Genomic DNA, 22,650 nt, shown 5'->3' with positions numbered 1-22,650 from the left:
TTCTTTTTCTTCAAGACCATTTTTTGGGGGCCATCAGGCGACGTCTTGACAACTGATACACAGAAACGTGTCTGGAGCAGTAATATCTTTACATTCTGAGAACATGGCAACCCTGTGCTGTGTAGGCTGTTGATGGAACATTCTCCTAATAGTTGTGTCACTGAGTAGGCTGATACCCCATTTCATGTGTAAATACTCCATAATCAAGGCTCTACAGTGAAGATATGTATGCCCCACAATGCAATTATGCAGTTTAATACAACCAAAGTGGAATTATAACTTTTTTTTTGTATTGTTTATTGTCAAATTATTTAATTATTGTATATCTGTTTTAGCTATATAACACAACATTTCAACCTTGTTTAGTATTATCTAGTCCAAAATATGACATTATTCCACCATTTGTACAGTATCTGTATGGTGGTCAGTTTCAATGTGAGACTTTTATTTTAAAGACGAATCGCAAATTCCACTATTTTGTGGCTAATCCTTATTGTGGCTATCTTCACACAGGTCGGACCGGTGGTGAACAGCGCAGCTGTAGCAAAATCTGTTCGGTTTGTTGCCTTTTTACCGGCAGTGGCGAGATTCAGCCAAACAGACGACAGGCAAGGAGAGAGAGAGGAGTTAAATGGAAGAAAATTAATTTTCTTAAACTATACATTTGGAATTTCCGTGTCTTAAAAACCAGAACAGGAGAAGGTAAACGATTTAGTCTCTTCGTTGTTTGTTTTTGTTTTGTAAAAAAATGTCAATGTGTTGGAAGGAAATGTGCATCGTTCTCGACAGTAAAGTACGGATTAAGGAGTTGTCGTATTATTTTTTTTTTTTTGTGCTTGGGAAATGTTTTATGTTGCTCTTTTTTTTTTATTTTTAAACATAACATTTTTTTTTCTTTACACTTTTATTTATCGACAATTCACCGTACAAAAGTTGCCTAGAAATCAACTGCTAGTTACTAGCATCATTCTAGCTAGCTAACTTCCTGACTCTTGTGATTTATCTACGGTAGGTAGGCTAGTTAGCAAAGCCAAATGTACATATTACGGTAATTGCATTTTTTTGTTGATAGGTTGGCTAACTAACTAGGCATCCCTTGCAGGTAACTGGCTAACTAAGTTGTTAAACGTTAAGTTGGTTTACGTAGCAAGCGCTTGCTAACATTTAGTTAACCAAAGGTGAATCTGCCTGTCATAAGCTAACTTTAGCTAGGTGGCTAACTAACTTAGCTGCGACACCAGTTACTGATAAAACCCCTAACGTGAACTTTCTTTGCAAAAACCCCAGCTAAATCTTATAATTTAAGATGATAATTTATAACTTTTTTTTTAATTCTAACGTTATAGCTATTTTATAATCCATTGTCAACTACGACGGGAAGGTAGCTTGCTAAGTTAGCCGGCTGTCGTTAGGTAACATAACGTTAAACGATACGTAACTAGGAGAGCAGGTGAAGTAATTCAGGCCTAGCTTATCTCCCCGGTGTCGTGGTTAGCTTGTTGAAGCTGTGTAAACACAGCCCTAAACGATACATTACCTGGGTCATTTAAAAATAAAAAATGAATCAAGTCAGGTTTTAATAACTACTTTAATACAATGGTGTGTGTCGGTAATGTCAAACAACCATTTTGACTAAAGAGGCTAGCTAGCTAGCTAGCTAGCCAGGCAGTAGTTACTTATGGTGGACATAAGTCGATTGCTACCTTGCCTATTATGGCCAAAACCTTTTACAGTAAGAGTGTTTTCAAGCTACCTAGATGCAATCTACTGAAAATCAAGCTAATCTAGGTAGTATTGAGCTTAATAGATACTTGTTTGGTTGCTGTCTGTTTAGTATATTCATACTTGCAAACTAGCTAGCTACTGTAGTTTTCAAAACTGTGGGTAGCTAGACTGCAGGTAGGCTTGCAAACGTATCACAATGTTTTAGCAAGAACCATAATGTTCTCCTACAATCTACTCCCCAGGCTTTGCCCTTCTCTCTCTCTCTCTCTCTCTAAACCGAAAGCCTTATTTTGGCTGTTATCCCACTGGCAGTAGCACTGAAGTTTGATTACTAAGCAGTCTTATTCCTAAAACCACATAGATATTACATTTAGAGACTTTTTTTTACTTCCCAGTGAAAGGTTTGTGTTGGCATTGGTATTTTACTGCTGTGCTTGGTATTATTAAGAGCCAACTAGACCTATTCTAGTGATTTCTGTTCTTTTGGTCATTTGTTCACCTGACCTCAGACTCTCTCTAGTTGCTGGGTTTAGTTGAAGCTTGTGCTCAGAGAACAGTTTGTATAAATCACGTGTCTGTGTGTAGGGCCTATATCTGGAAGACAGCTCTGTGTTGCTCTGTCGTGGCAGGGAGGTTTCCCCACATGGCACCCTATTCCTTACATAGTGCACTACTTTAGACCAGGGCCTTATGGCGCCCTATTCCCTACATAGTGCACTACTTTAGACCAGGGCCTTATGGCACCCTATTCCCTACACAGTGCACTACTTTAGACCAGGGCCGGCACCATATCCCCTACATAGTACACTACTTTAGACCAGGGCTGCCACCCTATCCCCTACATAGTGCACTACTTTAGACCAGGGCTCATAGGGAATAGGGGCCGATTGAGGACGTAACCATGCATGTTGACTGGATGTGGTAGAAGTTAGGCCTGATTCAGATGAATGTGGGTTTGTTAGCCTGGATTAATACAGCACGGTTTATTGTAGTTGTCAGCAACTTCAGTTTATCTTTTAGTTTCACACGGAGAGTATAGTGGCTGATTCCTGAGGACAACACGGTACTTAGAATAACAAACTGTTACCCTTCTTCTGAATGTCAATTCACCAACAAAACTAAACCAATAATGCATTTATTTACTTGAACTTCTGTTTTCACATGGTTGAAGAATTATAGCATTGTTAGCCTAGAATTATAGCATTGTTAGCCTAGAATTATAGCATTGTTAGCCTAGAATTATAGCATTGTTAGCCTATTGCTATAGCATTGTTAGCCTATTGCTATAGCATTGTTAGCCTATTGCTATAGCATTGTTAGCCTAGAATTATAGCATTGTTAGCCTATTGCTATAGCATTGTTAGCCTATTGCTATAGCATTGTTAGCCTATTGCTATAGCATTGTTAGCCTATTGCTATAGCATTGTTAGCCTATTGCTATAGCATTGTTAGCCTATTGCTATAGCATTGTTAGCCTATTATGTGTGCGTGCCAACCTGTAGATGAATTCAATATCCCCAGATTTGAAATGGTTGGTTAACGTTCTGTCTCGTTGTCTCTTTCCCCAGGTGTTCTTCCGTGAGAGGTAGAGCTGCTTTGTTAGCCTGTCTGTCTCAGTCCAATCATAGTTTCCAGACCAACCGCTCCACCAGGTCTATCAGACCGCTGGGAATGACTGCGCCTTCACAACCTCACCAGGAGTGGGCGCTGGAGGATAACGCCCACATCAACCACACAGCCGGGAGCATCTTCCTACCTTTAGCTAGGATAGTTTACTTTGTTTGTGTTAGCCTGCGAGTCCAGTCCTGGGTTGAGAGAGAGCTTTGTTGCTGGTGATTGGAGAAGAGGGAGAGCTTTCCAAACCCAGACCACCAGGAGAGGAGAGACGGTGAAGACGGCTGCCCGATCCGGATCAGTTCGCCAGATCTTTACTCTCACTATTGCTGGCTTAATTAGTAGTTAATTAATCAGCTCAACCGTTTGAAGTCCATAGGCTAAATATAAATGATATGCAGACACACTTTCAGGACTACCTCCTGCTCAGTGTGAGGTGCTCTGTTCCCCTCCACGCCCCCTGCCGGTCTGGTGGATGTTTTGGCGGCTCTGAGGACTGCATGGCAGTGGAGTGATCGTGGAGAGGCCAGGGTACCACAAACTTATGGACTTTGACAAGAGAGGAGGAGGAGGAGGAAAGGGGGAGGCAGAGGAAGGGAAGAGGATGTCAAAGTCCGGAGGGAGCCGTTCGGGGCATGGTAGTCGCAGCTCGGGGAGCAGCTCCGGGGTGCTCATGGTGGGCCCTAACTTCCGGGTCGGGAAGAAGATCGGCTGTGGGAACTTTGGAGAGCTACGCCTGGGGAAGAACCTGTACACTAATGAATATGTGGCCATCAAACTGGTGAGAGCACTAACACTAACAGATATATATATACACATGTAACCGATGTGAAATGGCTAGCTAGTTAGCGGTGGTGCGCGCTAATAGCGTTTCAATCGGGTGACGTCACTCAATCTGCGACCTTAAAGTAGTTGTTCCCCTTTGTGCTGCAAGGGCCACGGCTTTTGTGGCGCGACGGGTAACGATGCTTCGTGGGGTGTCAGTTGTTGATGTGCGCAGAGGGTCCCTGGTTCGAGCCCAGTTTGGGGCGAGGAGAGGGACGGAAGCTATACTGTTACAAACACACGCCAGGGTTTCCGTTAGGAACATGTAGCGTCGAAAATTTGACCGGCAGCATTTTTAATTTACCAGACATTTCAGAAATTTACTGGACCAAATATGCATGACTGCGTAATGACAGAAATCACATTTGGATTCTGGTGTTTCATATGAACAGAACATGCAAGTCCACTTGGCAATGACGTATGTCCTTACCGCACACTTTGACCATGTTAGAATAAATGTCCACATGTACTTTTCCTCAGCCAACAAGATGAGTAACGAACAGTAAAATCACTAGCCCATGTATAGGTGGTAAGGTTGTATCCAGATGTTCATACCATCCATCTCTCACCCTGGGATTTAAGCTATTACAGTTTTAGTTCATAAGTGGGCACCAAAAAAAATTGATTTGGGTAAATGTGCACAAGTAAATGTGATTTTGCTAGAAATATGCTAACGACTGCAAAGGAAATGGGGATGACAAGTGAGCGCGTGCTACTTCTGGTGTTTAAAGTTAGTGAGGGAGATATAATACTCCAGCTTCAGTGATTTTTGCAGTTCGTTCCAGTCATTGGCAGCAGAGAACTGGAAGGAAAGGCGGCCAAAGGAGGAGTTGGCTTTGGGGATGACCAGTGAAATATACCTGCTGCAGCGCGTGCTACGGGTGGGTGTTGCTATGGTGAACAGTGAGCTGAGATAAGGCGGGGCTTTACCTAGTGAAGACTTATAGATGACCTGGAGCCAGTGGGTTTGGCAACAAATATGTAGCGAGGGCCAGCCAACGAGAGCATACAGGTCGCAGTGGTGGATAGTATATGGGGCTTTGGTGACAAAACGGATGGCACTGTGATAGACTACATCCAGTTTGCTGAGTAGAGTGTTGGAGGCTATTTTGTAAATTTCATCGCCGAAGTCAAGGATCGGTAGGATAGTCAGTTTTACAAGGGTATGTTTGGCAGCATGAGTGAAGGATGCTTTGTTGCGAAATAGGAAGCCGATTCTAGATTTAATTTTGGATTGGAGATGCTTAACCCTTTCACAAGTACCATCACACGGGTGTGATCGTTCTACAGTGGTCCCTGAAGCGTACGATCGCACCCCCTGTGATTAGAATACTCATTTAGAACGCTCGTTTAGAACGGCCAGTTTTGAATGACGCAACAATCACATTTGAGCTGGCCACACTTTTTAGCCAGCCTGCTTTTGTCTGGTAAAATGCAAGATTAACTTTAAGCTTAATATTAGAAAATGTAGCTGGCTACGCCCAGAAAAGTAGAGAGAAAAACAGGCTGGCTACGCCAAGAAAAGTAGAGAGAAAAACAGGCTGGCTATGCCAAGAAAAGTAGAGAGAAAAACAGGCTGGCTACGCCAAGAAAAGTAGAGAGAAAAACAGGCTGGCTACGCCAAGAAAAGTAGAGAGAAAAACAGGCTGGCTACGCCAAGAAAAGTAGAGAGAAAAACAGGCTGGCTACGCCAAGAAAAGTAGAGAGAAAAACAGGCTGGCTACGCCAAGAAAAGTAGAGAGAAAAACAGGCTGGCTATGCCCAGAATAGCAGGCTGGCTATGCCCAGAATAGCAGGCTGGCTCTGCCCAGAATAGCAGGCTGGCTCTGCCCAGAATAGCAGGCTGGCTCTGCCCAGAATAGCAGGCTGGCTCTGCCCAGAATAGCAGGCTGGCTCTGCCCAGAATAGCAGGCTGGCTACGCCCAGAAAGAAGTAGACTACTGGTTATAAAATCATTTCCTTCAAGGATAGGGTTGGATTTTGCCTAGGCTACTTTGAAGCAAGGTAAAAAAAAAAAAAAAAAGCCTCATAATGTTGTAAAATGTTAAGGTTTTCAAATGATTAAGTAGCTATATGTTTTCAAAATGCTTCCTGCCTCCATCGGATTGTGAAGTGGTTTGTGACTCGCTGATGAAGCCTTTACATTCCTTTTGCATTTGATATTTATTAGGATATTTATTAGGATCCCATTAGCCAATGACAGTCTTACTGGGGTCTGACACATAACGAAAAAAGACATTACAGACAAAATACTTTACAATTTTACAATTAACATGTAGTGTGTATCTATCTATCAGTTACATCTACAGTACCAGTCAAACGTTTGAACACCTACTCATTCCAGGGTTTTTCTTTATTTTTTACTATTTTCAACATTGTAGAATTATAGTGAAGACGTCAAAATTATGAAATAACACATATGGAATCATGTAGTAACCAAAAAAGTGTTAAGCAATTCAAAATATATTTGAAATTCTTCCAAGTAGCCGTCTTTTGCCTTGATGACAGGTGCTGTGAGGTGTTGCTTTATTTGTTTTTTTAAACCATATTTTCTGTTCACTTGCGCTATATAAAATGGGACTTCCGTGGCTCTGTATAATACTGTACGCTTTCTTTAATTTGTCCTGGATCTGGGGACTGGGAAAAGACCCCTGGTGGCATGTCTGGTGTGGTAAGTGTGTGTGTCAGAGCTGTGTGTAAGTTGACTATTCAAACAATTCGTTATTTCCAACACATTAATGTTTCTTATAAAAAGAAGTGATGCAGTCAGTCTTTCCTCTTTTAGTATTAATATTAACCCTCTGATTACAATGATGAGCAAGATGCGTTCTGGGCCAGCTGCAGCTTAACTAGGTTTTTCCTTGCAGCACTTGACCATATGACTGGACAATAAACAATATAAAATAAAACTAGTACCTGCAAGACTTGCTTTTTGGAGTGTGGTGTCAAAAAAGCAGAGCATCTCTTCATTGCGGATAGACCTCTCCCCATCGTTACAACCATTGAATCTATATGTTTTGACCATGATAGTTTACAGTCTAAGGTAACACCAAGTCATTTAGTCTCAACTTGTTCAACAGCCACCCTGTTCAGCTGAGGTCTAGAACTTGGGGAAGGATTTGTACCAAATACATTGCTCTTAGTTTTAGATGTTCAGGCCCAGTTCATTACTGGCCACCCATTCCAAAATAAACTGCAACTCTTTAAGGTTTTCAGTGACTTCATTAGCTGTGGTTGCTGATGCGTATATGGTTGAATCATCAGCATACATGGACACACGTGCTTTGTTTATTGCCAGTGGCAGGTCATTGGTAAAATTAGAAAAGAGTAGAGGGCCTAGAGAGCTGCCCTGTGGCACACCACACTTTACCTGTTTGACATTAGAGAAGCTTCCATTAAAGAAAACCCTTTGAGTTCTATTAGATGGCTCTGAATCCACGATATGGCGGAGGTTGACAAGCCATAATGCATACGTTTTTTTCAACAACAGGTTATTGTCAATAATATCAAAGGCTGCACTGAAATCTAACAGTACAGCTCCCACAATATTCTTATTGTCAATTTCTTTCAACCAATCATCAGTCATTTGTGTCAGTGCCGTACATGTTGAGTGCCCTTCTCTATAAGCATTCTGAAAGTCTGTTGTTAATTTGTTTACAGAGAAATAGCATTGTATCTGGCATTTTTTCCAACAGTTTGCTAAGAGCTGGCAGCAAGCTTATAGGTCTGCTGTTAGAACCAGTGAAGGCTGCTTTACCACTCTTGGGTAGCGGAATTACTTTGGCTTCCCTCCAGGCCTGAGGACAAAGACTTTCCTCTAGGCTCAGAGTAAAGATATGACAGATAGGAGTGGCTATAGAGTCAGATACCATCCTCAGTAGCTTTCCATCTAAGTTGTCAATGCCAGGAGATTTGTCATTCTTGATCTATAACTATCATTTTCCCACCTCTCCCACACTAACTTAACAAAATTCCAACTTGTAATGCTTTTATTTCATTTATTTTTAATGCACGAGTATGCATGTTGTTGGCATTTCCTGCCTAAGTTTTCCCGCTTTTCCAATGAAATAATCATTCAAATAATTGGCAGCATCAAATGGTTTTGATGAATAAGCCATCTTATTCGATGTAAGTTGGAGTTGAATTTGTTTTTCTGCCAATAATTTCATTTAAAGTACTTCCAAAAAAAATCCCATCATTCTTTATATCGTTGATCTTCGCTTCATAATACAGGTTATTCTTATTGTTGAGTTTAGTCACATCATTCCTCAATTTGCAGTAAGTCAGCCAGTCAGATGTGCAGCCAGACATATTAGCCACTCCTTTTGCCCCCATCTCTTTATCCCCGTCTCTTTCAGCCATACGTTTTTTTTCAATTCCTCATTAATCCATGGAGCCTTAACAGTTCAAACAGTCAGTTTCTTAACAGGTTCATGTTTATCAACAATTGGAAGAAGCAATTTCATAAATTCATGAAGTGCAGCATCTGGATGCTCCTCATTAATCACATCAGACCAATAAATATTTTTAACATCATCCACATAAGTCACAACAAAATCTTTTGTATGATCTCTTATACACTATTTTAGGCCCAGCTGTTGGAACTTTGGCTTTCCTGGATATATCCACTATATTGTGATCACTGCATCCAATGGGTACGGATACAGCTTCAGAACAAAGTTCTACAGTATTAGTAAAAATGTAATCAGTACATGTGGATGATCTTGTTCCTGTAGTGTTTGTAAACACCCTGGTAGGTTGATTAATAACCTGAACCAGATTTGAATGGGGAAGGGTGCTTCAATTATCAGTCGATAAATAAAATAAATAGCTGTTTTTAATCGTGGCCCCCCCCCAAAAAAACTATTTTTAACATACTATTGCATTTAGAATTGTTGCACAATGATTGGGTTTATACAACTGCAGTCTGACAGGAAAAAGAGCTGTGACACACAATTATGCAAATTTACCCATAGGCCGATGTTAAACAAGTCTATTTACATCAATAAAAAGCATTTTGCAATGATTATATATTTTTTTTGCCTTCTCCTGGCCGGTGCCAATTTTATTGATTGGTTTGTTAATTTTAACGGCCACCAAAAGCCAGTTATTACCGGCTAACACATTCAAAATCCTGTTTTCCATAACCTGAATCTTGATGAAGGAAAAAGGAAACCGCACACTGCTCTTGATAGTATCACTGATATTTAATAAGCTTTACGCGTCGGCCTCACGGCCTTCGTCAGAGCTTTACGCGTCGGCCTCACGGCCTTCGTCAGAGCTTTACGCGTCAGCCTCACGGCCTTCGTCAGAGCTTTACGTGTCGGCCTTCGTCAGGGCTTTACGTGTCGGCCTCACGGCCTTCGTCAGAGCTTTACGTGTCGGCCTCACGGACTTCGTCAGAGCTTTTGTGAATTTTCTGAAAACAGCACCTCTATGTAAACCTAGCCCCAAACCTAGCCCCCTATCTCACAAACAATACAAAAGTGAAAAGAACATGAATTATGTGCCTATTTCAGATTACTCTGTTTTTCGTATGATGTACCGAATGATTAATGAATACTTGCTGTGTCCTCATTGAGGTTTTATGGATGTATTCAATGCGTCTTATTTATACACTTTTGTATTGTTTGTGAGATGCATATTGTTATGTTTGGTAGCACTTATTTATTTTTCCTTTGCCTCCAACCCCTTTCCATGCGTGGAACGGATGTGGGTGGGGCTAGGTCTACATAGAGGTGCTGTTTTCAGAAAATTCACAAAAGCTCTGACGAAGGCTGTGAGGCCGACGCGTAAAGCTTATTAAATATCAGTGATACTATCAAGAGCAGTGTGCGGTTTCCCTTTTCCTTCATCCTGTTTCAACTGTTGCCATGCACCTGCAATAAGATTGCTCAGATGTGCGAGTAGCCTTTTGAATTTCATAACCTGAAGCTTGTTTTAGTCCTGACTTTTCAAATTGTTTCTTGTTTTCCTGCCTTGTCGGGACATTCTGGTGCCTTGTCGGGACATTCTGGTGCCTTGTCGGGACATTCTGGTGCCTTGTCGGGACATTCTGGTGCCTTGTCGGGACATTCTGGTGCCTTGTCGGGACATTCTGGTGCCTTGTCGGGACATTCTGGTGCCTTGTCGGGACATTCTGGTGCCTTGTCGGGACATTCTGGTGCCTTGTCGGGACATTCTGGTGCCTTGTCGGGACATTCTGGTGCCTTGTCGGGACATTCTGCCTTGTCGGGACATTCTGCCTTGTCGGGACATTCTGGTGCCTTGTCGGGACATTCTGGTGCCTTGTCGGGACATTCTGGTCCTGATAATGTAGGAAAATATGTTTGTACACACACACACACACGCGCTTTTATTACTTAGTGAATAGTGACGTTGGACTTGGAGCCTTTGCGATTGCACGTCGGAACATATTTTTTTCCCCTCCATTTAAATCTTACCAGTTGAATTTTAAAGGTGGTACACAGGTCCTACCTTAGACTGGTAATGCTTCCCAGATTAGTTCTGCTCTGGTTCATATTCCAGCAGCATGTACTGGCTGACCGACGACGTTAGATTAACCATCTAATCTACCATGACGTCATCTAGCTCTAATAATCCCTGCTTGTTATTACATAACGCTTCCTTCAGTATGGCCGCGGAGACGGTCTGCCTCGACATAACGCTTCCTTCAGTATGGCCGCGGAGACGGTCTGCCTCGACATAACGCTTCCTTCAGTATGGCCCCGGAGACGGTCTGCCTCGACATAACGCTTCCTTCAGTATGGCCCCGGAGACGGTCTGCCTCGACATAACGCTTCCTTCAGTATGGCCCCGGAGACGGTCTGCCTCGACATAACGCTTCCTTCAGTATGGCCCCGGAGACGGTCTGCCTCATATCACCCTGCTCCTTAAATAATGTACCATTGTTCTGACTGCGGGCCCGGTCGGACGCGGGTTCGTCTGTGGCCCGGCGGGCCCGGTCAGACGGGGGGGTCGTCTGTGCTCGGTCCTCTTTCATTGTTCATAATGTGAAGCTGCTTGACATTTTCTAGTTAAACTCTACCTTGTAAGTCACTTCATGTATCTGGAAACCAACAATGATGAAAATATTTTTAAGTATTGACAGGTCCTGTCAGTTATTGGTCCAGGGCAGGCGATGACAATCTGACCTATTGCACTTAGCCTATATAGAGAATGAGGTACACAGTGATTTTTTTTTTAAATTTATTTTGTTAATAATGAAATAAATGATTATTCGGAAACCAATTTGTGAGGGACTGTTTTAGGAATAGTTCTGACTCATCTCTAGCGCTCTGTCTGTTCTCTCTCTCTCTCATGAGCGCGATCTGAGTAATGGATTTTATCAAACGGATTATAGTTATATAATTCATTATGAAAAAGAACATGCATGCATTACAGCTTCCAGTGCCTTAATACCCATTACTTAACATGGGCTTGTGAATGAGAGAGTGGGGGCAGGGCAGGTCGGGGCCAGGTCGGGGCCAGGGCGGGGCCAGGGGGCGGGGTCGGGGCGGGTCAAAGGGGTCGGGGCCAGGGCGGGGCCAGGGGGCGGGTCAAGGGGTACATTTGGCTGGATGAAGTCTAATGCAGGGTTTTTATACTCAAAATGTCAGAGGGTTGGGAGGATAGCAGACTCGATACCCTACGACGTCCGGAGAACAGCTGGTTTTCTGTTCTATAGTATGGAACCCCTGGAGCAAATTAGGGTTCAGTGCCTTGCTCAAGGACACACAGGCAGATCTTTAACCTTGTCTGCTCGGGTATTCGGGGTTGATCTGTTGTACGAGACGGGACCGGGGAGAGACAGGAGGGGGGTTGATCTGTTGTACGAGACAGGACCGGGCAGAGACAGGAGGGGGGTTGATGTTGTACGAGACAGGACCGGGGAGAGACGGGAGGGGGGTTGATCTGTTGTACGAGACAGGACCGGGGAGAGACGGGAGAGGGGGTTGATCTGTTGTCCCAGGTCTAAATCAGTCCCTGATTAGAGAGGAATCACCCACCTGGTGTCCCAGGTCTAAATCAGTCCCTGATTAGAGGGGATGAATGAAAAAACACTGTAGAACTGACTAAGAGGTCAAGAGTGGAGTTTGAGGGACTTATAGGATATAAAAGATTTTGTCTAACTTGAAAGACTTATTTGCACAAATTTGTAGGTTATTTTCATACTCATTTTCTTTAGGCTTTATTTATTTAGTAACTTGTTCAGGTTTACCATTGGCAATAGTTTTCATAGTTTTGCTTTAAACCATCAGTGTATATGGTGATTTATTTTAGATATACAGGGTTGATAATTTCACATTTACGAGACCTGCTGCATGGTCAAGGCTAGAGGAGAAAAGCAGCTCATTAACTTCCAAGTGGTCAAAACCTTTTAGATTTTTTGAGATCAGGTGTGAAATCCAAAGTTGTACTATATATTCATTGGCTATGTCATAGCTCATTTGTAAACATTGATACATTATGAGCTCAAACAATCTGCAAAAATGTAAATGTTAAAAAATTTTAAATCTTGATTCATCCCCCCCCCCAAAAAAAAAGCTATAGATGTACTATTGTAAAGTGGTTGTTCCACTGGATATCATAAGGTGAATGCACCAATTTGTAAGTCGCTCTGGATAAGAGCGTCTGCTAAATGACGTAAATGTAATTAGTGTGTGATGGTGATTTCAGAACCAAAGTGGCTTAGGTCGCATACATAGTACACCATAGACATGCATAATTTACACACACACAGGTCAGCTCAGAGGCCCAGCTCATGAGCTCAATCAGCTGCAGATTTTCACATCGATTTAGTTCTCGAATCAAACCAAATCGCATGGATTAGTTTCAAACTAAAAGTGTATCATTCCCGTATCGGAGCCCGTCTATCTAGATGTGTATCGAATCGTCTTGAAAGGGGAAAAAGCTCCTTTTTAATATTTAGGATCAGTTCCGTAGACGAAAGGCCCTTTCAGTTTTTAGCCCAGCCCATGTTCATTCAAAAGCTATAGGCTAAATCATTTGTTTTATCTGATTTGACTAAATGCACAATTTGTAAGACATTTTAAAATAACTTGTATGCTAAACCATCCTTTGTGACATCGTTATTCACCATCGACGATAGATGACGCAATCGTAAAATCGGTCAACCCTTGATACTGCTAGCTGTACGTAGACCTACTGATCCTCTCTGCCTACTCTCTGCTAGCTGTTCGTAGACCTACTGATGCTCCCTGCCTTCTCTCTGCTAGCTGTACGTAGACCTAAAGATGCTCCCTGCCTACTCTCTGCTAGCTGTTCGTAGACCTACTGATGCTCCCTGCCTACTCTCTGCTAGCTGTACGTAGACCTAAAGATGCTCCCTGCCTACTCTCTGCTAGCTGTACGTAGACCTAAAGATGCTCCCTGCCTACTCTCTGCTAGCTGTTCGTAGACCTAAAGATGCTCCCTGCCTACTCTCTGCTAGCTGTACGTAGACCTAAAGATGCTCCCTGCCTACTCTCTGCTAGCTGTACGTAGACCTAAAGATGCTCCCTGCCTACTCTCTGCTAGCTGTACGTAGACCTAAAGATGCTCCCTGCCTACTCTCTGCTAGCTGTACGTAGACCTAAAGATGCTCCCTGCCTACTCTCTGCTAGCTGTACGTAGACCTAAAGATGCTCCCTGCCTACTCTCTGCTAGCTGTACGTAGACCTAAAGATGCTCCCTGCCTACTCTCTGCTAGCTGTACGTAGACCTAAAGATGCTCCCTGCCTACTCTCTGCTAGCTGTACGTAGACCCTAAAGATGCTCCCTGCCTACTCTCTGCTAGCTGTACGTAGACCTAAAGATGCTCCCTGCCTACTCTCTGCTAGCTGTACGTAGACCTAAAGATGCTCCCTGCCTACTCTCTGCTAGCTGTACGTAGACCTAAAGATGCTCCCTGCCTACTCTCTGCTAGCTGTACGTAGACCTAAAGATGCTCCCTGCCTACTCTCTGCTCGCTGTACGTAGACCTAAAGATGCTCCCTGCCTTCTCTCTGCTCGCTGTACGTAGACCTAAAGATGCTCCCTGCCTTCTCTCTGCTAGCTGTTCGTAGACCTAAAGATGCTCCCTGCCTACTCTCTGCTAGCTGTTCGTAGACCTAAAGATGCTCCCTGCCTACTCTCTGCTAGCTGTTCGTAGACCTAAAGATGCTCCCTGCCTACTCTCTGCTCGCTGTACGTAGACCTAAAGATGCTCCCTGCCTTCTCTCTGCTCGCTGTACGTAGACCTAAAGATGCTCCCTGCCTACTCTCTGCTAGCTGTTCGTAGACCTAAAGATGCTCCCTGCCTACTCTCTGCTAGCTGTACGTAGACCTAAAGATGCTCCCTGCCTACTCTCTGCTAGCTGTACGTAGACCTAAAGATGCTCCCTGCCTACTCTCTGCTCGCTGTACGTAGACCTAAAGATGCTCCCTGCCTTCTCTCTGCTCGCTGTACGTAGACCTAAAGATGCTCCCTGCCTTCTCTCTGCTCGCTGTACGTAGACCTAAAGATGCTCCCTGCCTTCTCTCTGCTAGCTGTTCGTAGACCTAAAGATGCTCCCTGCCTTCTCTCTGCTAGCTGTTCGTAGACCTAAAGATGCTCCCTGCCTACTCTCTGCTAGCTGTTCGTAGACCTAAAGATGCTCCCTGCCTACTCTCTGCTAGCTGTACGTAGACCTACTGATGCTCCCTGCCTACTCTCTGCTAGCTGTACGTAGACCTAAAGATGCTCCCTGCCTACTCTCTGCTAGCTGTTCGTAGACCTAAAGATGCTCCCTGCCTACTCTCTGCTAGCTGTTCGTAGACCTAAAGATGCTCCCTGCCTTCTCTCTGCTAGCTGTTCGTAGACCTAAAGATGCTCCCTGCCTACTCTCTGCTAGCTGTACGTAGACCTAAAGATGCTCCCTGCCTTCTCTCTGCTAGCTGTTCGTAGACCTAAAGATGCTCCCTGCCTACTCTCTGCTAGCTGTTCGTAGACCTAAAGATGCTCCCTGCCTTCTCTCTGCTCGCTGTTCAGAACATCCTGTGGGGTTAAAGTTATTCTCTAACACTCATGTTGTTTTTCTCATTTCCAGGAGCCCATCAAGTCCCGGGCCCCACAGCTCCACCTGGAGTACAGGTTCTATAAACAGCTGGGGAGTTCAGGTCAGTGAATTATAACGACAGAAGGTTGTGAGAATATGGTATTGAATCCTAGGGTCGCATCTGAAATGACACACTATTCCCTACGTAGTGCACTACTTTTGACCAGAGCCCTATTCCCTATGTAGTGCACTACTTTTGAACAGAGCCCTATTCCCTATGTAGTGCACTACTTTAGACCAGAGCCCTATTCCCTATGTAGTGCACTACTTTAGACCAGAGCCCTATTCCCTATGTAGTGCACTACTTTAGACCAGAGCCCTATTCCCTACGTAGTGCACTACTTTAGACCAGAGCCCTATTCCCTACGTAGTGCACTACTTTTGACCACAGCCCTATGGGGTGAGATTTGGGACACACTAATAGATGCTTGTTGTTTTCCTCTGGTTGAGATCTGTGGCCATGACAGATGGAAGTTTTTTATTTATTTTTATTTCACCTTTATTTAACCAGGTAGGCCAGTTGAGAACAAGTTCTCATTTACAGATGCGACCTGGCCAAGATAAAGCAAAGCAGTTCGACACAAACAACAACAGAGTTACACATAAACAAACGTACAGTCAATAACACAATAGAAAAATCTATATACAGTGGGTGCAAATGTAGGGAGGTAAGGCAATAATTGGCCATAGTGGCAAAATAATTACAATTTAGCATCAACACTGGAGTGATAGATGTGCAGATCAAGATGTGCAAGTAGAGATACTGGGGTGCAAAAGAGCAAGAGGGTAAGTAATAATATGGGGATGAGGTAGTTGGGTGGGCTATTTACAGATGGGCTGTGTACAGGTACAGTGATCGGTAAGCTGCTCTGACAGCTGATGCTTAAAGCTAGTGAGGGAGATATAAGTCTCCAACTTCAGTGATTTTTGCAATTCGTTCCAGTCATTGGCAGCAGAGAACTGGAAGGAAAGGCGGCCAAAGGAGGTGTTGGCTTTGGGGATGACCAGTGAAATATACCTGCTGGAGCGTATGCTACTGGTGGGTGTTGCTATGGTGACCAGTGAGCTGAGATAAGGCGGAGCTTTACCTAGCAGAGACTTATAGATGACCTGGAGCCAGTGGGTTTGGTGACAAATATGTAGCGAGGGCCAGCCAACGAGAGCATACAGGTCGCAGTGGTGGGTAGTATATGGGGCTTTGGTGACAAAACGGATGGCACTGTGATAGACTACATCCAGTTTGCTGAGTAGAGTGTTGGAGGCAAGTTTGTAAATGACATCGCTGAAGTTAAGGATCGGTAGGATAGTCAGTTATACGAGGATATGTTTGGCAGCATGAGTGAAGGATGCTTTGTTGCGAAATAGGAAGCGGGTTGGAGATGTTTGATGTGAGTCTGGAAGGAGAGTTTACAGTCTAACCAGACACCTAGGTATTTGTAGTTGTCCACATATTCTAAGTCAGAACCGTCCAGAGTAGTGATGCTGGACGGGCGGGCAGCGATCGGTTGAAGAGCAAGCACTTAGTTTTACTAGCATATAACAGCATGAAGGAGAGGTGTATGGCGTTGAAGCTCGTTTGGAGGTTAGTTAACAGTGTCCAAAGAAGGGACCAGAAGTATACAGAAGGGTGTCGTCTGCGTAGAGGTGGATTAGAGAATCACCAACAGTGACATCATATAGACTGTATTTGTATCGTCATAATGAACTATGGGCTGGATCAGCCCAGGAACAGCAGCCCTTTAGCCCTCTGTACTGTAAAAGGAATAGGTGGACTGACTGACTGACTGACTGACTGACTGAGCTGCAGTCTAAAGGTGGACTGACTGACTGACTGAGCTGCAGTCTAAAGGTGGACTGACTGACTGACTGACTGCAGTCTAAAGGTGGACTGACTGACTGACTGAGCTGCAGTCTAAAGGTGGACTGACTGATGACTGCTGCAGTCTAAAGGTGGACTGACTGACTGACTGGAGCTGCAGTCTAAAGGTGGACTGACTGACGTATAGCATCAGGATATTTTAGCTCCACTGCTACAGTTGTAGATCCTCATTCATTCCACTGAAACTGTTGGTCTAGTTCTTACCCTTTCCATTCTAGTGAATAAACAGTGTTTGAAATATGTATTTATCTGCGTTGCCCTTTGCCATGTTACTGATGTTGTCCCTGATCAATGCCTTTTTCACGTGGTGTGAGAATGGACTTCTAGCACTTGGTTTAGGAGGCTAGTAAACTCAGCAAAAAAAGAAACGTCCTCTCACTGTCAACTGCGTTTATTTTCAGCAAACTTAACATGTGTAAATATTTTTATGAACATAACAAGATTCAACAACTGAGACATAAACTGAACAAGTTCCACAGACATGTGACTAACAGAAATGGATTAATGTGTCCCTGAACAAAGGGGGGGTCAAAATCAAAAGTAACAGTCAGTATCTGATGTGGCCACCAGCTGCATTAAGTACTGCCTTGCATCTCCTCCCAATGGACTGCACCAGATTTGCCAGTTCTTGCTGTGAGATGTTACGCCGCTCTTCCACTAAGGCACCTGCTAGTTCCCAGACATTTCTGTGGGGAATGGACCTAGCCCTCACCCTCCGATCCAACAGGTCCCAGACGTGCTCAATGGGATTGAGATCCAGGCTCTTCGCTGGCCATGGCAGAACACTGACATTCCTGTCTTGCAGGAAATCACACACAGAACGAGCAGTATGGCTGGTGGCATTGTCATGCTGGAGGGTCATGTCAGGATGAGCCTGCAGGAAGGGTACCGCATGAGGGAGGAGGATGTCTTCCCTGTAACGCACAGCGTTGAGATTGCCTGCAATGACAACAAGCTCAGTCCAATGATGCTGTGACACACTGCCCCAGACCATGACGGACCCTCCACCTCCAAATCGATCCCGCTCCAGAGTACAGGCCTCGGTGTGACGCTCATTCGACGATAAACACAAATCCGACCATCACCCCTGGTGAGACAAAACCGCGACTCGTCAGTGAAGAGCACTTTTTGACAGTCGTGTCTGGTCCAGCGACGGTGGGTTTGTGTCCATAGGCGACATTGTTGCCGGTGATGTCTGGTGAGGACCTGCCTTACAACAGGCTTACAAGCCCTCAGTCCAGCCTATTGCGGACAGTCTGAGCACTGATGGAGGGATTGTGCGTTCCTGGTGTAACTCGGGCAGTTGTTGCCATCCTGTACTTGTCCCGCAGGTGTGATGTTCGGATGTACTGATCCTGTGCAGGTGTTATTACACGTGGTCTGCCACTGCGAGGACGATCAGCTGTCCGTCCTGTCTCCTTGTAGCGCTGTCTTAGGCGTCTCACAGTACGGACATTGCAATTTATTGCCCTGGCCACATCTGCAGTCCTCATGCCTCCTTGTAGCATGCCCAAGGCACATTCACGCAGATGAGCGGGGACCCTGGGCATCTTTCTTTTGGTGTTTTTCAGAGTCAGTAGAAAGGCCTCTTTAGTGTCCTAAGTTTTCATAACTGTGACTTTAATTGCCTACCGTCTGTAAGCTGTGTCTTAATCACAGTTCATTAATTGTTTATGGTTCATTGAACAAGCATGGGGAAACAGTGTTTAAACCCTTTACATTGAAAATCTGTGAAGTTATTTGGCTTTTTACAAATTATCTTTGAAAGACGGGGTCCTGACAAAGGTCAGTTTATTTTATTTGTTGTTGCTGAGTTTAGCTGGTTCTTCACCTGCTGAAGAAATTTATTATTTTGCCCCCAAAAATAATTTTTTTCTTAACAACCTACCTAGCCAAGCCCTACCATCTTGTTTTCTTTAAATCAGTTCCATTTTACTCAGCGTCTGTGTCTCTCTCCATCTGCAGAGGGCGTCCCCCAGGTGTTCTACTTCGGGCCCTGTGGGAAGTATAATGCCATGGTTCTGGAGCTGCTGGGACCCAGTCTGGAAGACCTGTTTGATCTGTGTGACAGAACCTTCTCCCTCAAGACCGTCCTCATGATCGCCATTCAGCTGGTAGGAACTCTCTCACTCTCTCACTCTCTCTCACTCTCTCACTCTCTCACTCTCTCACTCTCTCACACTCTCACACTCTCACACTCTCACACTCTCACACTCACACTTCCTCTCTCTCTCACTTCCTCTCTCACTCTCTCACTCTCTCACTTCTCCTCTCTCACTTCCTCTCTCACTCTCTCACTCTCTCACTCTCTCACTCTCTCACTCTCACTCTCTCACTCTCTCACACTCTCACACTCTCACACTCTCACACTCTCACACTCTCTCACTCTCTCACTCTCTCACTCTCTCACTCTCACCTCACACTCTCTCACTCTCTCACTCTCTCACTCTCTCACTCTCTCTCACTCTCTCACTCTCTCACACTCTCACACTCTCTCACACTCTCACACTCTCACACTCTCTCTCTCTCACTCTCTCACACTCTCACACTCTCACTCTCACACTCTCACACTCTCACACTCTCACACTCTCACACTCTCACACTTCCTCTCTCTCTCTCACTTCAACAACAAGCGGTTGTGTGAAAATTGAGTTTAATCAGTAGCCACTGCCAGATTTCTGGATTGGGCTGCGCTCAGAGTTTCCTGCCTTGGAAAATCGCGCTGTTAAGACACTGATGCCCTCTGCAACCACGTACCTATGTGAGAGTGGATTCTCGGCCCTCACTAGCATGAAATCTAAATACAGGCACAGACTGTGTGGAAAATGATTTAAGACTGAGACTCTCTCCAATACAACCCAACATTGCAGAGTTATGTGCATCCTTTCAAGCACACCCTTCTCATTAACCTGTGGTGAGTTATTCACCATTTTGATGAACAAAAATAGTTTTATATGTAAGATTGTAGCTTCCCTGTGGCTCAGTTGGTAGAGCATGGTGTTTGCAACGCCAGCATGGTGTGTGCAACGCCAGGGTTGTGGGTTCGATTCCCACGGGGGGCCAGTACAAAAAAAAATACATGTATTCACTACTGTAAGTTGCTCTGGATAAGAGCGTCTGCTAAATGACTAAAATGTGAAATTGTTAAATAAAGAGCAAAATGATTGATTATTATTATATTAGCCCTGGTCCTATAACAGCTATTTGTCACTTCCCACTATCCAAAGTTTTGTGACAAACTCACACTCATTCTTATGTTTAATAAATGTATCGTATAGTGTGTGTGTGGCAGGCTTACAGTACAGTGAATTGTAGACATTTGACTTCAGATTCTAGTAGGGTGTGGCCGGGTCCTGCAGACTGCTGTAGTGCCCTCTCCAATTCATTGGTTATATATATGTTGACGAGGGTGGGACTTTCTCACCCCACGGCCCTGTGGAAATCAAAGCATGGGAAGACTTTGCCTTTTGTTTTGGTTTGTTTGTTTATCAATTAGGGTGTGCAGGGTGACTATGTGGTCTGTTGTACGGTCATTTGGGGAAAAAAGCCAATTTTTACATTTGCTCAGAACATTGTTTTCACTGAGGAATGAATTAGCCTGTTAATGATAATGCAGAGGATTTCGTTGAAGTATAGCCAATTGGAATTTGTGGTCTGTATATTTTATCATTTCATTGAGGATACCATCAACACCACAGGCCTTTTTAGGGCTGGAGGGTTTGTATTTTGTCCTGTAGTCCATTCAATATAATTGGTAAATCCAGTGGGTTCTGGTAGTCTTTTTAATAGTTGATTCTAAGACTTGTATTTGATCATGTTATATGTTTTTGCTGTCTGTTCTTTGTTATAGGGCCAAAAAGATTGTAAGAAGTGGTTTATCCCTACATCTCCATTTTGGATAGATACAGTTGAAGTCAGAAGTTTACATACACCTTAGCCAAATACATTTAAACTCAGTTTTTCACAATTCCTGACATTTAATCCTAGTAAAAATTCCCTGTCTTAGGTCAGTTAGGATCACCACTTTATTTTTAGAATGTGAAATGTCAGAATAATAGTAGAGAGAATGATTTATTTCAGCTTTTATTTCTTTACTCACGTTCCCAGTGGGTCAGAAGTTTACATACACTCAATTAGTATTTGGTAGCATTGCCTTTAAATTTAACTTGGGATAAATGTTTTGGGTAGCTTTCCACAAGCTTCCCACAATAAGTTGGGTGAATTTTGGCCCATTCCTCCTGACCGAGCTGGTGTAACTGAGTCAGGTTTGTAGGCCTCCTTGCTCGCACACGCTTTTTTAGTTCTGCCCACAAATTTTCTATAGGATTGAGGTCAGGGCCTTGTGATGGCCACTCCAATACCTTGACTTTGTTGTCCTTAAGCCATTTTGCCACAACTTTGGAAGTATGCTTGGGGTCATTGACCATTTGGAAGACCCATTTGCAACCAAGCTTTAACTTCCTGACTGATGTTGCTTCAATATATCCACTTTATTTTCCTCCCTCATGATGCCATCTATTTTGTGAAGTGCACCAGTCCCTCCTGCAGCAAAGCACCCCCACAACATGATGCTGCCGCCCCTGTGCTTCAGGGTTGGGATGGTGTTCTTCGGTCTGCAAGCATCCCCTTTTTCCTCCAAACATAACGATGGTCATTATGACCAAACAGTTCTATTTTTGTTTCATCAGACCAGAGGACATTTCTCCAAAAAGTACGATCTCTGTCCCCATGTGCAGTTGCAGACCGTAGTCTGGCTTTTTTAATGCCAGTTTTGGAGCAGTGGCTTCTTCCTTGCTGTGCGGCCTTTCAGGTTATGTCAATATAGGACTTGTTTTACTGTGGATAAAGATACTTTTTGTACTTGTTTCCTCCAGCATCTTCACAAGGTCCTTTGCTGTTGTTCTGGGATTGATTTGCACTTTTGCACCAAAGTGCGTTCATCACTAGGAGACAGAACACGTCTCCTTCCTGAGCGGTATGACGGCTGCGGGGTCCCATGGTGTTTTATACTTGTGTACTATTGTTAGTACAGATGAACGTGGTACATTCAGGCGTTTGGAAATTGCTCCCAAGGATGAATCAGACTGATTTGATTTTCCCATGTCAAGCAAAGAGGCACTGAGTTTGAAGGTAGGCCTTGAAATGCATCCACAGGTACACCTCCAATTGACTCAAATGATGTCAGTTAGCCTATCAGAAGCTTCTAAAGCCATGACATCATTTTCTGGAATTTTCCAAGCTGTTTAAAGGCACAGTCAACTTAGTGTATGTAAACTTCTGACCCACTGGAATTATCTGTTTGTAAACAATTGTTGGAAAAATTACTTGTGTCATGCACAAAGTAGATGTCCTAACCGACTTGCCAAAACTATAGTTTGTTAACAAGAAATTTGTGGAGTGGTTGAAAAACAAGTTTTAATGACTCCAACCTAAATGTATGTAAACTTCCGACTTCAACTGTAACTCTTCATGTTTTGTTTGTTTTCCAATTTTCCCAGAAGTGGTTAGAATATATGTTCCTTTTTTCCG

General features: G+C 43.8%; 1 protein-coding gene across 3 annotated transcripts in view; it reads left to right on the top strand.

Annotated features, from left to right (window-relative positions):
• The first annotated feature begins 509 nt into the window (after positions 1 to 509).
• The window catches only part of LOC106596267 (casein kinase I), a 47,740-nt gene continuing 25,599 nt past the window's right edge, over positions 510 to 22,650 (top strand). For 2 of the 3 annotated variants that reach the window (XM_045714393.1, XM_045714391.1), the window contains exons 1-4: positions 510 to 702; positions 3,294 to 4,120; positions 15,234 to 15,303; positions 19,087 to 19,235. In XM_045714393.1, the coding sequence (XP_045570349.1) occupies positions 3,884 to 4,120; positions 15,234 to 15,303; positions 19,087 to 19,235 (456 nt within the window). In that variant the 5' untranslated portion in view covers positions 510 to 702; positions 3,294 to 3,883. Of the gene's footprint in view, positions 703 to 894; positions 1,009 to 3,293; positions 4,121 to 15,233; positions 15,304 to 19,086; positions 19,236 to 22,650 lie in introns of those variants that run through there. The other variant, XM_045714392.1, reaches the window with a different exon arrangement.

The sequence above is a fragment of the Salmo salar genome, chromosome ssa03 (genome assembly GCF_905237065.1).
Source record: "Salmo salar chromosome ssa03, Ssal_v3.1, whole genome shotgun sequence".
Taxonomy (NCBI): domain Eukaryota; kingdom Metazoa; phylum Chordata; class Actinopteri; order Salmoniformes; family Salmonidae; genus Salmo; species Salmo salar.
The sequence above is the reverse complement of the archived record's forward strand: the minus strand, read 5'-3'. Positions and strand labels throughout refer to the sequence as shown.